The sequence below is a fragment of the Erinaceus europaeus genome, chromosome 2, assembly GCF_950295315.1.
Source record: "Erinaceus europaeus chromosome 2, mEriEur2.1, whole genome shotgun sequence".
NCBI lineage: Eukaryota > Metazoa > Chordata > Mammalia > Eulipotyphla > Erinaceidae > Erinaceus > Erinaceus europaeus.
Window position 1 is genome coordinate 7,786,816 of NC_080163.1, and position 14,752 is coordinate 7,801,567.

Genomic DNA, 14,752 nt, shown 5'->3' on the forward strand with positions numbered 1-14,752 from the left:
TTTTTGTTGCTCTTGTTTTATTGTTGTAGTTATTGTTGTTGTTATTAATGTCTTTGTTGTTGGGTAGGACAGAGAGAAATGGAAAGAGTAGGGGAAGACAGAGAGGGGGAGAGAAAGATAGACACCTCCAGACCTGCTTAACCACCTGTGAAGCAACTCCCCTGCAGGTGGGGAGCTGGGGGCCCCAACCGGGATCCTTACTTCATTCCTTGCGGTTTTTGATATGAATTAAGAGAAGCATGCAGGAAAGTGGGCCCCACCCTAAGGTTCCATCAGTCCTTGTTTTAAGGTGTAGACAGAGTGCATTTTCACACTGTTTCTTACATTCACATTTGGACAAAGGCAGCCAGTTCACTGCTTTGGTCTAGCATATGGTGATATCTGAGACTGCAGGTGTCTGTCTTTCTCTCTTTTATATCTTCCCCTCCTCTCTTGATTTCTCTCAACATCAATAACAATAACCACAACACCTGTTGGTCATTTTGCCAGGTCCATTGCATTGCTGTGGTCTATTTACATAATCGTTGTTTTGCCTGAGACCCACCCTGCCTGCAGGCTATTGGTTTAATCCCCACTGGTTAGAACCTTCACAACAGCTGTTATGGAAGCTTTCGCACTCCACCCCCTTTCCTAGCCATTCCTCTTCCCACTTGCCACTTCCACTTCAGAAGATATAAAAGCCATTTTTCTCTGTTCAGTAAATAATTACATTGTGTTCCTGTGTCTCCCATGATGCTAGCCCGGCACGAGTTCCTGATCCCTCTCCTGTGTCACTGAGTAAGCAGCAGCCTAGGTTGGCTCCCGTTGTTTTCTTTCCAAGCCTGAGAGCATGTGCCTGGGAAGAAACACCCTCAGGATAGCCTGGCAACAACAACGAAAAACAAGGCCAACAAAAGGGAAGATAAATAAAAAATCAGAAAACACTAAGCAGAGTTTCTAGTGGAGATGTAAAAGTAAGAGACTTTGGGCTAGGTTGGGGGGGTGTTCTTGGTCCTGGAACATGATGGTAGAGGACCTAGAGGACCTTTAGAGTAAACTCTAAAACATGAATCCCCCAATAAAAAAAATAATAAAAAAAGATTAATTTGTCTCTCAAATTTCTCAGCATGAAAGGTACAAAATGTAAAATCTGTTTCTGACAGTAAGTCAGTTCTTCTAGTTTCCCTGCAGTGAACCTGGGGCCAGGAGCCCTGCTGCCAGAAGTGTCCTGGGACAATGTGTCCTTAGGGGAGGGGCAAGTCCTCCCTCCAAGGTTTTTAACATCAATTTGTCCTGGGAGCCAGAGGTTTCAAAACTTGTCATGAGGTTCATCTGTGGTCTTGAATCTTCAGGGGTCAAGGTCAGGGTTCCAGGATTGGAAAACCAGCGTTAGCCAAGACCCAGGTGAACAAGATTCCAGTAGTGATGGAGGAGACTGAGATCCATAGGGTCGGACCACATTGAGTGTGGGCAGGCAGTCAGGGGGTAAGAGCAGGTCTGGGGAGCCCTCCTCTTTGCAGACAGAAGTGGGAGTGCCCATAACCATCCTGCGAAGAAGAGTCCCCTCAGGTCTGGCCGTGTGCTGAGAAGCTTCCAGTGGGGCTGAGCAGAGGGAGGCTGGGGGCCCCTGGGGCAGGGGTTCCAGGGAAGCAGAGACTGAGGGCATCTGGGGTCAGGTGGTCTGCATTTGTTCTGGTGTTTCAGCTAGTGGGGTGACCCACATTAGACAGAGAAAACTCCCTGATTTCAAAACGTTCAAGACCTGTGATGTTCTACAAGTGGGGTAGTCTCTCCCAGGGGAAGCTGAAGTCTGAGGGGTCTTCTGTGTAGGCGGGGGCTTGGACAGCAAGGTCTCCTGAGTTCTTGGGCCCTCCTGGAGCAGAGTCGGGGGTTGTGGCGCTGGGACTGTGTGGCTAGGGCTTCTTTGGTCTGGCGGGGCCTGCTGCGTCAGGAGTGAAGGGTCAGGGTCTGCAGCTTCAGAACTGGGGGCAGGAGCTTTGTCCATTAAAACCTTGGGCTCATCAGAAGTCTGGATTCCAATGCTACAGAGTTCAGCGTCAGCCTGGCACTTGGCGCCTCCTGTGGTGGGAGACAGAGCTGGAGCAATGGAACAGGGGTCCTGGATCCCCTGAGGGTCCCTTATGAACTTATCCTTTGTCCGGGCTCTTTGGTTGGAGAACCACACAGAGATTCGATCCTCCTCTAGTTGCAGTCTCTGTGCCAAGGCCACAAGCTCCCCATAACCTGGATACTGGTTCTGCTCAAAGTACCTCTTGAGTTCTTGTAGCTGCCCCTCTGTGAAGACCGTGCGCTTCCTCAGGGTCTTGGTGTGACAAGTGTAGGTGGGGGCTGGGGCAGCCATGGTGGCCCTCTGAGCACTTTGGGAAGGGGCAGGAGCTGAGGACTTGGTGTTGGGTTTGTAGGGTGCAGGAACAACTGGTAACTGGTGGACCCCATGTGGAGAGGCCAAGACTGTCTTGATAGGCTGGAATACCTCCGTCTTCTGAGGTATTCTTGAGGGTTTGCTCTTTAATCTAGAGAGTTTGGCCCGCTGATTCTTAAACCAAACCCTCACGATGTCCTTCTTGAGGTTCATTTGCTGGGCCAGGACTTCCTGCTCCCAGGCACTTGGGTACAAGTTTTTCTTAAAATACCTCTGAAGTTCCTGCAGCTGCTTATCCGTGAAGAAAGTGCGCTCCCGCCTCCTTTGACTCAGGGTGCTTTGATGTACTGGGGAACTCTGTGCAGACATGGCCTTCATTCTTCTGCTGAACTCCACTCTGGCAAGCTCTTTATATATGTTGGTTATTAAACTCTTATCTGATGTATGGCATGTAAAGATCTTCTCCCATTCTGTGAGGGGTTGAGGGGTCTCTTGGTTTGGGTAGTGCAATGTTTCCTTTTAATAAATAAAAAATTAAAATAAATAAATAAATATATTTTGATTATTACAAGAAGCAACACTAAAGGTAGCACAGTGAGTAGGATGCTGAACTTAGAAGGATGACCAGCATCCCATCTGCCAGAGTGATGCTCTGTCCCCTCTCTCCCTCTCTCTTCTTCTGTGTCTCCCTCCCTATCTCTATCTTATGCTCATCAAGAAAATTTAAAGGGCCCAGGTGGTGGCACACCTGGCTGAGCACACACGGTACAGTGCACAAGGACCCGGGTTCAAGGCCCTGGCCCCCACCTGCAGGGGAAAGGTTTGTGAGTGGAGAGTCAAGCACTTTATCCACTGTGCCACCTCCTGGACTACCTCTCTTAATTTCTGTCTCTATCAAATAAATAAATAAAAATAAATAAATATGTTTGGAAAGACAGCGGCATAATTTCTCAAAATATTCTCTGGCCTAAGGCTCTGAGGTCCCAGGTTTAATCCCCAGCACCACCATCAGCCAGAGCTGAGCAGGGCTCTGGTAAATAAATTTAAACTAAATTAAAATAAATATAAAATTTATTTATGTTTTTTTTTAATTTGTTTACTTTTAACAACAGAGAGAAAGCTACACACAGAGTGCTACCAGAGCCCTGCTCAGCTCTGGCTGATGGTGGTGCTGTGACTGAACCTGGAACCTCAGAGTCTCAGGCAGTAGAGTGTTTTGCAGAACCATGATGCTATCCCCCTTGCCTCTCCTGCTTTCTCTCTGCCTAGGGCTCTGCCTTTATTTCCAAGTGCTGGTTTGAAGTGTCTCATGGTCCAGGAGGTGGCACAGTGGATCTTCTTCTTCTAGCGTTTGCCCTTCTTCCGTAGCCAGTCAACAGCATCAGGTTGAGCCTGATGTAAAGTTTCGAGACCTCCTTTGAATCTGGATAAAGCACTGGACTTCAAGCATGAGGTCCAGAGTTCAATCCCCGGCAGCAGTCATGTCTGGTTCTTCCTCTCTCTCCTACCTTTCTCATTAACAAATAAAGAAATAAAATCTTTTAAAAAGGGAGGGGCAGCTCCTGTATGTCCAGCTTTGTAAAAAAGAAAGGAACGAAGGAAGAAAGGAAGGAAGGAAGTGTCTCTCAGGCTCTGTTTGGAGGCAGGCTAATGTCAGGAATAGGGAAGTTCATCTAGGACAAAAGGTAACCCAGCATTGCTCAGTATTTCTGCCATGATGCTTGGTACTTCTTGCCACAGCTGTTTTCTGCCAAGATAGTCTGCACTTCCTCTCACAAAGTTTTTTTTTTTTTCATTAGCTTTATTTATTGGATAGAGACAGCCAGAAATCGAGAGAGCGAGTGATAGAGAGGGAGAGAGACAGAGAGACACCTGCAGCTCTGCTTCACCACTTGCAAAGCTTTCCCCTGCAGGTGGGGACTGGGGGCTCGAACCCTGGTTCTTGTGCATTGTAACATGTGTCCTCAACCAGGTGCTCCACCACCCGGCCCCTTTTTATTATTATTAATTTTTGTTATTTTGTTTTCTTGTTGCTGAGTTTGGTGAGCTCTTTATATATTTTGGTTATTTAACTCTTGTCTGATGTATGGCATCCAAAGATCTTCTCCCACTCTGTGGGAGGTCTCTTTGTTTGGGTGGTGGTTTCTTTTTCTGTGAAGCTTTTTATTTGATGTAGTCCCATTAGTTTATTTTTGATTTAGTCTTCTTTGCTCTGCCATTATTTTCCTCTATGTATTTGATAGTTTCTGGTCTAACATCCTAGTCCTTGATCCACTTGGAATTTATTTTTGTGTTTGGTGAAATATAGTGGTTCAGTTTCTCTTCTGCATGTTTCAACCCAATTTTTCTAACACTATTTGTTGAATAGACTCTCCTTTCCCCCATTTAATAGTCTGGGCACCTTTGTCAAAGACTATGTGTCCATAGGTGTGGGGGCAATTATCACTTACTTTCCATCAAGTACTTGAAGAAATGGCCTGGGAAGACTTAGCCCATCTGCAGCTCATAACAGGCCCAGAAGAGGAGGAGAGATAGAAGGGAAAGCAGGAAGGAGAGAGGGAGAGGAGGGAGCATCTGCTTTCTCTCTGTGTCCTGCTGCTATTCAAATTCTGAGAGTTGTGTGGGGTAATAGAAGGGTGGAAGGCTAGGTGGGTACATTTGAAAGATGGTAGCAACATGTGACAGGTAACTGATAATACAGATGGTGATTGGTAACATTTAGGTCATACAGATTATAATGGGCCAATGTAAATGAAAGAGAACTGAAGGCCATTTAGCTAAGTAATAATATAGGACTTTAAAAATGTTTTTACTATCTTTATTTATTGGGTAGAGACAGAAATAGAGAGAGGAGTATAAGGAGAGACAGAGACACTTGCAACACTGCTTCACTACTTGCAAAGCTTTCTCCCTCCAGGTGGGACCAGAGGCTTGAAACCAGGTGCACTGAAATGTGAGCAATTAACCAGTTGTACCACCACCTGGCCCTACCTTAGTTTTTTTTTTTTTTTTTTTTTTTTAAGATTTATTTATGAGAGAGGAAAGAGAACCAGAGCATCACTCTCACTGTTAAAGTGGCTGGCATTTGAACCTAGGACCTAATGCTTCCAAGTCTAGCACTATAGCCACTGTGCTACCTCTCTAGCTGAATCTCAGAGTGTGTATTTGACTAGAGCCCTGCCGAGCTCTGGCTGATGGTGGTGCTGGGGATTAAACCTGAGACTTCAGACGCTCATGCATGAAAGTCATATTCACAACCATTGTGCTGTCTCCCCAGCCCTAGAGTTTTTTTTTTTAAGATTGTATTTATGAGAAAAACAGGAGTGAGAAAAAAAAACACATATGCTGATACATGTGCTGCCAGGGATTGAACTTAGGAACTCATGCTTGAGAGTACAGAGTTTTACCCACTGTACTACTTCCAGGACTACTCTGGGACTTCACTCCTCTGGGCATTCATTCTTCTTTTTCAGACAGAGAGAAAACAAACAAACAAACAAACACCACCCCCTCCCACAATACAGCACCAGTCAGCCTTAGATTGTGTTACAGAACCAGCAGAGGTGGACCCAAGCTTCCACGATGGTGACTGCCAACCCCTTAACTGCATGGTTAGAGGGATGGCATGTGTGTGTAGTAGGTCATGAACGATGCCCTGGTCCCCTTCCCATTCAACTCCCCCTGAACTGATGCCCTCAGTGCAGTTTCCTGCTTTCACCCCTGATCCGTGGTTCACAGGAAGCCTAGGGGGTGTTGGGAGCTGAAGGCAGTGGCTGTAATGAGGCAAAGACTTTCGGGGGGAGCTCACACTGTGACAGAAAGGGGTGGTGAAGCAGTGTAGGCTGTCCAACTCCTGTACCAAAGGCACTTCTTTGTGGATGGGCTTCCATACTGGGGTGGGGTTGGGGGTGGGGGTCTCAGAAGAGACTTCCACCCCTGTGGGGCACTGGCTCAGGCTGCATCCCAACTCCTTTTATTGAAGAATACTTTATTTATTATTGGATACAGAGATAAATTGAGAGGGAAAGGGACAGAGAGACACCTGCAGCCCTGCTTCACCACTCCTGCAGCTTTCCCCCTGCAGGTGGGGACCAGGAGCTTGAACCTGAGTCCTTGTGCACCATGTGTGTGCTTAACCAGATGCACCACTGCTTGGGCCCCCACCCTGGCAAGGAGTAGTGTCCAGGCTCCTGCACTAAGGGGCCCCCATACTTGCACTCAGCAGTCAGGAGTCAGCACACCACTACCACCACTCCCTACGCTGAGAGACCCTGACAGCATGAGGGAAGGGAGCGGGCCCCATCCTCATCATGGATGTGGAAACTGAGGTCCAGGGGGTGTGCCCCAGACCACACAGCCAGGAAAGGGTGTATGTGTTTGTGTGATCCTGAGTCCCCCTCGATATAATTCCTGCCTGTGAGATGGCCGTGGGGGGACCCCTCCTCGCCCATCCACCCCCTCCCTACCCAGGGACCAACTCCCCAGGACAGAACCGGACTCGGTCTGCAGTTAACAACGACTTTATTCCTGTCCTGGTGCCCATGAGTGGAGTCTCCTGCACCCCCCGCCCCCAGGCCTCTCTGTCCCGCTGTGGCCTTCCTGGGTGCCCGGAGACCAGGGACACCCATCCTCTTTAGTGGGGATCACCCCACCTCCCTGTTCCCCACTGCCCCCGGGTGCCCGGAGAGAGGGGGCTTTCAGGGACACCATCCATCCTCCTGTGCATGGGGGTGGGTGTCTGCCTACTGCCTCTGCCCCCTCCCCTGAGCACCCTTCCCCCCCGCGGGGCAGGGTCTGGGAGGGGTGGGCCACGAAGACAGGATGTCAACAGGCTGGAGCAGAAGCCAGGCAGGGATGGGGCTGGGAGCGGGGGCAGAGTTGAGGGCAGGGATGAGGAGGTGTGTGCTCGCACGGGGGTGGGGGGCGGGGGCGGCTAGCCCAGCGGCCAGCCCGGGAAGGGGCCCGCGTCGGGGCCCTGCGCACCCGCCGCCCCGGCCCGGCCGTGGATGCGCTGGTGGCGCAGCACGTGCTCGCGGCGGCCGAAGCCCTTGCCGCACTGGCAGCAGGCGAAGGGCCGCGCGCCCGAGTGCGTCTTGCGGTGGCGCACCAGGTGCTCGCGCCAGTAGAAGGTCTTGCCGCACTCGCAGCAGGCGTGCGGCTTCTCACGGGTGGCCAGCGGGCGCAGCGCGGGCCCCGGCCCCGGCCCCGACCCCGGGTGCGTGCCACGGTGGCGCCGCAGGTGCTCCTTGCGCCGGAAGGCCTTGCCGCACTCAGGGCAGGCGTGCGGCTTCTCGGCCGAGTGGCTCTGCCGGTGGCGCAGAAGGTGCGCCGGCTTCAGCGCCGTCTTGCCGCACTCCGGGCAGGACGTGGTGGGGGCGCCCGGGGTCCCCAGGAAGGCGGGCAGCGCGGGCAGGTCGGGTGCCGGCGGGACCAGCGCGGGGCTGTCCGGCTCCTGCTTGTAGGGGCGCGTGGCCTGAGCGTCCCCTGTCTCCGCAGTCTCGGCCCCAGGGGCCGCGTCTCCTGCAGGCAGAGCGAGGGGTCAGCGGCCAGAGGACCAGGGGCAGGGTCTTCACTTGGCATGGCAGTGAGTGGAGCACCCCGCAAATGGTGGGGGTCAGATGAACAGATGAATAGGGGGGTGAGTGGAATGGAGAGGTGGTCAGGTGGGAAGGTGGAAATGGATGAATGAATGGATGTAAGGGAGAGATGGACAGACGCAAGTGTGGATGGATGGATGGACAGATGGGTAAATGAATGAGTATATGTATGTAAGGGAGGGAGGGAGGGATGATGGACAGGTGGATAAGCAAATGAGTAGAAGGAAGGAAGGAAGGAAGGGCTGGGTAGATAGGTCGATGGGTGGGCTGAGATATAAGTGAGTGGTGGATGGAAAGGAGAGGTGGACAGGTGGGTGGGTAGGTGGATGGAGAGACAGAAAGACAAATGGATGTTCGTAAGGGAGGGATGGACAGATGGAAGAGTGATGGATGGATGGACAGATGGGTAAACGAGTGAGTGGATGGATGTAAGGGAGGGGTGGACAGATGAGTAGATGGAAGGAAGGAAAGACTGGCTGGGTGGGTGGGTGTCTAGGTAGGTGAATGGGTGGATAGGAAGGAGAGGTAGACAGTTGGGTGGGTAGGTGGATGCATAGACGGATGGACGAATGGATGGGTGCAAAGGAGGAATGGACAGGTGGCTGGGTGTATGGACGGAAAGAAGGAAGGGAGACATGGGTAGGCAAGTGGGTTGGTGGATGGATGGAGAGAAAGGTAAATGGATGGGCGGATGAAAGGGAAGTAGGAATGAACAGATGGGTATTAGGGTCAGTGGACAATTGGACAGACGACAGGCAGAGGGTGGGATGGATGAGTGAAATGGGGCTGGTCTGGGGGGCAAGGCAGGGGTAGGCTAGGGCCAACAGCTCACCGAGGGGCATCACTCCCACATCTTCCTTTTCCACAGAGACCCCTGAGCCCTCGGTAGCCTCCCTAGGCGCCTTCATCGCCGGTCCCTGCAACGTAAGGCACATGGGCACCGACCCCTGAGCTGGGCCCCCCGCCCCTCGCCCCCCACCCCGCACCCCAGGGCGCCGTGCTCACCCACAGCTCCTCCAGCAGTGCCACCGCGTCCTCGCCGCTCTGAGGCCGGCGGCTGCACACCCAGGCCTGCACGTCTGCGGGCAATGCGCTCAGGAACTGCTCCAGCACCAGCAGCTCCAGCATCTGCTCCTTGGAGCGCACCTCGGGGCGCAGCCAGGCCCGGCACAGCGTCCGCAGCAGCCCCAGCGCCTCCCGGGGCCCCGGCGCATCACCCAGGTGGAAGTGGCGGAAGCGGTGCCATGGCGAGTCAGGTGTCAGGCCCGCCCGAGCCTCCTGCTTCACGGCGGCCGGGGGCGGCGGGGGCACCTGCGGCGGAGGCGCCTGCGGCGTGGGCGACGGGCCTTCCATGGGCTGGGCAGTGCCTGTGGGGGAGGCAGGGCCCCGAGTGAGGGTGATGCAGTGTTTCAATCTCCCCCACGGGACTAACTGGAGGGGCTCCCTTAGGGTGTGTGAGGCACTGCCCAGTCCCCGGAAGGTGTGGTCAAAGGGCCACCCTCCCCTCTGTGACCCCTCCCCAGCCAGACCCTCCTGGTGTATCAGTGTCCCTGTAGATGAGGAAGACTCCTCAGGGCACATGTTGGGCACTGCCCAGCCCAGCAGCCATGCTGGACAAAAGGCCAGCCACTCCTAGGGCTGACATGCAGGCTGGCCCTCCCTGGGGACAGAGTGGGCCTCAGTTTCCCCCAGCTCCATGAGCCCGGCAGCTCCCTGCTCTGCCCCATGGCTCCCAGACCTTCCAGAAGCTTCAGGAACGAGCCCACAGATCACCCCAATCTTTCCTGGATAAGTGTGTGCCCCCTAGATTCCCACACTGACACCTCCACATACTGGGCAAGGGTCAGCAGGGCCAGGGGTTGGGGTGGCCTTGGAGGACAGGCAGGAGTGCTCACCAGGAATGGGCCCACCAACTAGCGCAGCCCAGCACCTTGTCTCCGTCTCCACGCTGCCTGAGGGGAGAGAGACAAGGATGCCGTCTGAACGCCCGCCAGCAGCCCCCCCACCATCCCTCTTCCTCTGTGGAATGACCACCAGCCCCCAATGGAAGCTCTTTTCTCCACTGCCCCCTCCCCACCCCTTTCTGCAAGTGCAGCAGTGGCTTTATCCATGAGGGCACATGGGTCTGGAGCAGAGGGTCCTAGCTGGGGATACACCACTCCCGTGAGACACCTCCAAGTGTCTGCAGACCTTGTGTTATGGCGGGGGGGTAGGTAAGCACCCTGCTCTGCTTAGGCCATCCTGCACAGAGAATACGCCCACCCCTTTCAAGTAAACCCAGCAGTGGCCTGGCAGCTGGCACAGCAGGTACAACACTGGACTTGCAAGCAGGAAGCCCCAAATTCAATCCCTGGCACTCAACATGCCAGAAAAACACTCTGGTTCTCTCCGTGTGTCTGTCTGTCTCTAACATATAGATAAGGGGCCAGGAGCTCTCCCCCATAAGGCACACACGTCACTGTGTATAAGGACTTAAGATCGAGCTCCACGTGGGAGCATCACGCACAAGGGAAGCTTTACAAACAGTGGAGCAGTGTGGTGGTGTCTCTCCTCTCTCTTGTTTTTCAATTTTATTTATACATTTTTACATGGATAGAGATAGAGAAATGGAGAGGGCAGGGGGAGATGGGGAGGGAAAGAGACAGAGACACCTGCAGCCCTGCTTCACCACTCACAAAGCTTTCCCCTGCAGGTGGGGACCAGGGGCTTGAACTCAGGTCCTTGTAACATGTGCACTAAACCAGCTGAGCTACCTCCTGGTCTTTTTTACAAGAGTACTGTTCAGCTCTGGTTGATGGTGGTGCTGGGGACAGAACCCAAGATGTCAGAGTCTTAGGCATGAGTCTTTTGCATAGCCATTATGCTATCTCCCCAGGCCCCACTCTCTCTCACTATGTGATGTTTCCAGGGTCTATGAGGTCTCCCCACATAAGACTTTAGACAGGAACCACCAACACAGCCCAGCCTGCTGCCTGGAAACCCCAAAGCCCACCCTCACACACCAGCAGCATCAATGATCACTGTCCGACAAGCTCAGCTCAGTCACTAGTCTGGACTTCTGCCCACTGGGGCTGTGGGGCTAAGGGGTAGGAGTGAGGTCCCACCCTCACACACCAGCATCAATGATCACTGTCCCGCAAGCCCAGCTCAAAGTCACTACAGTCTGGACTTTTGCCCACTGGGGCTGTGGGGCTAAGGGGTAGGAGTGAGGTACTCAGCTTGGCCACTGCTGTGCAGCCTGTGACATGTGGCTGGCCTTCTCTCGGCTGCTTTCTCCACCCTGAACCCAGGCCTACTGACAGGGGTAGAAGCCCCACCCGGACTGCCTGTCATCTCTGGGGTCCCAGGCTCCACATGTGGGGCCCAAGGTCACATGACTATAGTCCCATGTGATAACAGACTTGTTATCAGAAACCCTTTACCTCTCCTGGACAGTGACAGAGATGGTCACAGGTCCCTGGGAGGGAAAATTGTTTCTGGTTGATAGCCATCAGGCCACTGGACAAATATTTACTCAAGCAGGGGGAGCAAAGCCCAGTCTGTGGCCTCAGCTGCTTGTCCTTAGACAGTGGGCTGGGGCTTTTCACACTGACGCCCACTTCCTGACTGTAAAGTTGGGAGAAGTCTTACAAATGGTCCCACTTTTTATTTTAGTTATTTATTTATTTTAATGAGAGAAAGATACAGAGAGATACAAGCAGAGCACTGCTCAGCTCTGGGTTATAGTGGTTTTGGGGACTGAACCTGGGGCTTTAGAGCATCAGGCATGAAAGTCCATTATGCTATCTCCCCAGCCCCAAATGGTCCCACTTTCTGGGGGGACAGTAGGTGAGCTACTCCCACTGAGGGCCTGGAAGCTTGCATGTCACAGGCCTCACCTCATCCCAGAATTCAGCAGTGCTCTGCTCTCTCATAACAGATTTGATTAAAACAGTTTATCTCTGGCTTATGGTAGTGCAGGAGACTGAATCTTAGAGTTTGGAGCCTCAGGCATGAGAACTGCTTTGTAGTTCCTGTTTTTTTGAACCAGAGTTCTGCTCAGCTCTGGCTGATGGTAGTGCTGGGGATTGAACCTGAGGCTTCAGAGCCACAGGCTTGAAAGATGTTTACTATGCTGTCTCCCCAGTTCCATAACAGATAAATCATAAAATCACCACCAATTCATACTGCCCCAGGACCTCAGTAGTACCTGTTACAGGAAAAAAAAAAGAAGAAGGAGAAGGAGAAGGAGAAGAAGAAGAAGAAGAAGAAGAAGAAGAAGGGGAAGGGGACAAAGAAGAAGAGGAGGAGGAGGAAGAGGAGGAGGAGGAAGAGGAAGAAGAGGAGGAGGAAGAGGAGGAGGAGGAGGAGGAGGAAGAGGAGGACAAGAAGAAGGAGAACCACCATAAACAACAGGGCTGGGTGCAGCCCCCAGGGCCCTCAGTCTATTCATCCAAACCATCCTCCTTCATAGGGTGCTGGGGGACAGGAGTTAAACTGAGAAATAAGGGAGGGAGGCTGGAGGCACTGGGGCGAGGGGTTAAAAGGTCTCATCCTCCCTCCAACAAGAACCTGCAGGGACAACTTTTATCCAAGAAGCACTGGGAGGAGGAACCAACCACCAGTGCCTCCTCTAGCCTCAGAACCCCTGGGTACTCTCCAGGTCCAGAACACCCCCTGACCCCACACATACCTGTAGGCCAGGAGCCCCCCTCCAAGTCTGGAGCACCCTCTCCACACCTGGAGCATCCCTTCATTCCGGAAGCACCCCCTCCAAGTTGGGAGCACCACTTCCACACCGGGAGCACCCCCTCCAACTAGAAGCCCCCCCCCACCGGGAGCACCCCCTCCACGCCTGGAGCATCCCCTTCATTCCGGGAGCACCCCCTCCACGCCGGGAGCACTCCCTCCACACCTGGAGCATTCCCTCTGTACCAGGAGCTCCCCCTCCATGCCTGGAGCACCCCCTCTGCACCAGAAGCACTCCCTCCACACCGGGAGCTCCCCCTTAACGCCAGGAGCACCCCTTCTGTACCAGAAGCACCCCCTCCACGCTGGGAGCACCCCCCCCATGCTGGGAGCACGCCCTCCACGCCGGGAACATCCCCTCCGCACCAGAAGCACCCCCTCCATGCTGGGAGCACGCCCTCCACGCCGGGAACATCCCCTCCGCACCAGAAGCACCCCCTCCACGGTGGGAGCACCCCCTCCATGCTGGGAGCACCCCCTCCATGCTGGGAGCACGCCCTCCACGCCGGGAACATCCCCTCCGCACCAGAAGCACCCCCTCCACAGTGGGAGCACCCCCTCCATGCTGGGAGCACCCCCTCCATGCTGGGAGCACGCCCTCCACGCCGGGAACATCCCCTCCGCACCAGAAGCACCCCCTCCACACTGGGAGCACCCCCTCCACGCTGGGAGCACCCCCTCCACGCCGGGAGCACCCCCTCCACGCTGGGAGCACCCCCTCCACGCCGGGAGCACCCCCTCCACGCTGGGAGCACCCCCTCCACGCCAGGAGCACCCCCTCCGCACCAGAAGCACCCCCCCCCCACGCTGGGAGCAACTCCTCCACTCTGGGAACATCCCCTCCACGCTGGGAGCACCCCCTCCGCACCAGGAGCACCCCCTCCGCACCGGGAGCACCCCCTCTACGCTGGGAGCACCCCCTCCAGACCGGGAGCATTCCCTCCGCACCAGGAGCATCCCCTCTAGACCGGGAGCTCCCCCACCACGCTGGGAGGTCCTGTCCACATCGGAAAGCACCTCATCCACACCTGGGAGCACCCCCTCCAGGCAGGAGCGAAACTCCCCTCCCCACCCTGCAAACCTTCTCAGTCGCGGGTCGCGCGCCCCGGCCCCGAGAGATCCCGCCCCTCCCCCACGTCCCCGCCCCCGTCCCCTCCCCCCACGTCCTGGCTCATCACCTCGCCCCGGCGCGCCCCGGCCCCTCGAGCTCGCGCACGCGCACGCGCACGCGCATAGAGCGCAGCGGGCCTCCAGGCCCAGCAGGCTGTGCGCCGCGTCCCGACCCCGCGTCGCCACACCCCCAGCCTCGACGTCCATCCTGCGCACGGGTCGCCCCGCTCCAAAGCCCGAATGGAACTACATTTCCCAGAAAGCCGCGCGGCAGACGCCCACAGCTATTGGCGGGCCAGACAAAAACTACATTTCCCAAAAGGCAGAAGTGCCCTTCCCAGGGGCGCGCGTGGACATGCGCAGTCGTGCGGAAGGCAGTGAGGCGCCGTTGTCATGGACACCAGTGTAGGCTGGGAACAGAATAGGAGAGGCCCGGCTGCTGGTCGGGTGGGTAGGGTGACCCGGGGGATCCCGGGGAACTGCGCTTCCTTGCAGAGCTCAGGGCCGTGGGTCCGGCCCTGCGAGCCTCGGCGCCTCCGACTCCCATGAGCCCCATGGTTCTAGCCTCAGTTTCCCTTCCGGGGATGTGTTTCATCTTCCCTGGCTGAGATGAGGGAGGATGCTGCCCGCAGCCTCTGGCCTCAGTTTCCCCTCCTGCTGGGGGCGAGAGAGCCGCCTGAGACCCCTGGACTCAGCTTTCCCCGAGACAGAGAGACAATGAGAGGGGAGGGGACACAGAGACATTGAGGAGGAGGGGAGATAGACAGAGACATTGAGAGGGGAGGGGAGATCGAGAGACAGAGAGACATTGAGAGGAGAGATAAACAGAGACAAGACACCTGCAGACCTGCTGCGCCTGCTCATGAAGCTTCCCCCTGTAGGTGAGCCCTGGATCCTTGCTGATGGTGCTGCGGGCACCCTACCAGGTGTTCTCATTCACTTAAAATTAGGTCAT

At 54.9% G+C, this 14,752-nt stretch overlaps 2 protein-coding genes across 7 annotated transcripts; both read right to left on the bottom strand.

The window, feature by feature from the left end:
* Window positions 1–1,523: 1,523 nt before the first annotated feature.
* Window positions 1,524–2,731, bottom strand: LOC132532665 (homeobox protein ESX1-like). The gene has a single exon (XM_060170976.1). The coding sequence runs from the start codon at window positions 2,729–2,731 to the stop codon at window positions 1,652–1,654; it is 1,080 nt and encodes a 359-aa protein (XP_060026959.1). The 3' UTR covers window positions 1,524–1,651.
* Window positions 2,732–6,866: 4,135 nt separating this feature from the next.
* On the bottom strand, window positions 6,867–14,008 carry ZNF444 (zinc finger protein 444). Of its 6 annotated transcripts, none has more exons than XM_060176281.1 (5): window positions 13,866–14,008; window positions 9,855–9,911; window positions 8,965–9,326; window positions 8,792–8,876; window positions 6,867–7,882 (listed from the first exon to the last, which is right to left on the bottom strand). In XM_060176281.1, the coding sequence occupies exons 1-5, from the start codon at window positions 14,002–14,004 to the stop codon at window positions 7,296–7,298; spliced, it is 1,230 nt and encodes a 409-aa protein (XP_060032264.1). In that variant the 5' UTR covers window positions 14,005–14,008; the 3' UTR covers window positions 6,867–7,295. The 6 variants fall into 6 exon arrangements, with proteins under 6 accessions (XP_060032264.1, XP_060032280.1, XP_016048522.2 ...); XM_060176297.1 differs by lacking the exon at window positions 13,866–14,008 and adding an exon at window positions 13,769–13,858; XM_016193036.2 differs by lacking the exon at window positions 13,866–14,008 and adding an exon at window positions 10,037–10,155.
* Window positions 14,009–14,752: the final 744 nt, after the last annotated feature.

Coding starts and splice junctions, on each gene's coding strand:
- LOC132532665 (XM_060170976.1), bottom strand. CDS start 2,731: ATGTCTGCACAGAGTTCCCCAGTACATCAAAGCACCCTGAGTCAAAGG.
- ZNF444 (XM_060176281.1), bottom strand. CDS start 14,004: ATGGACGTCGAGGCTGGGGGTGTGGCGACGCGGGGTCGGGACGCGGCG. Junction 9,912..13,865: donor CCGGGGCGCGCCGGGGCGAG/GTGATGAGCCAG, acceptor CTCTCCCCTCAG/GCAGCGTGGAGACGGAGACA. Junction 9,327..9,854: donor AGTTGGTGGGCCCATTCCTG/GTGAGCACTCCT, acceptor CCTCCCCCACAG/GCACTGCCCAGCCCATGGAA.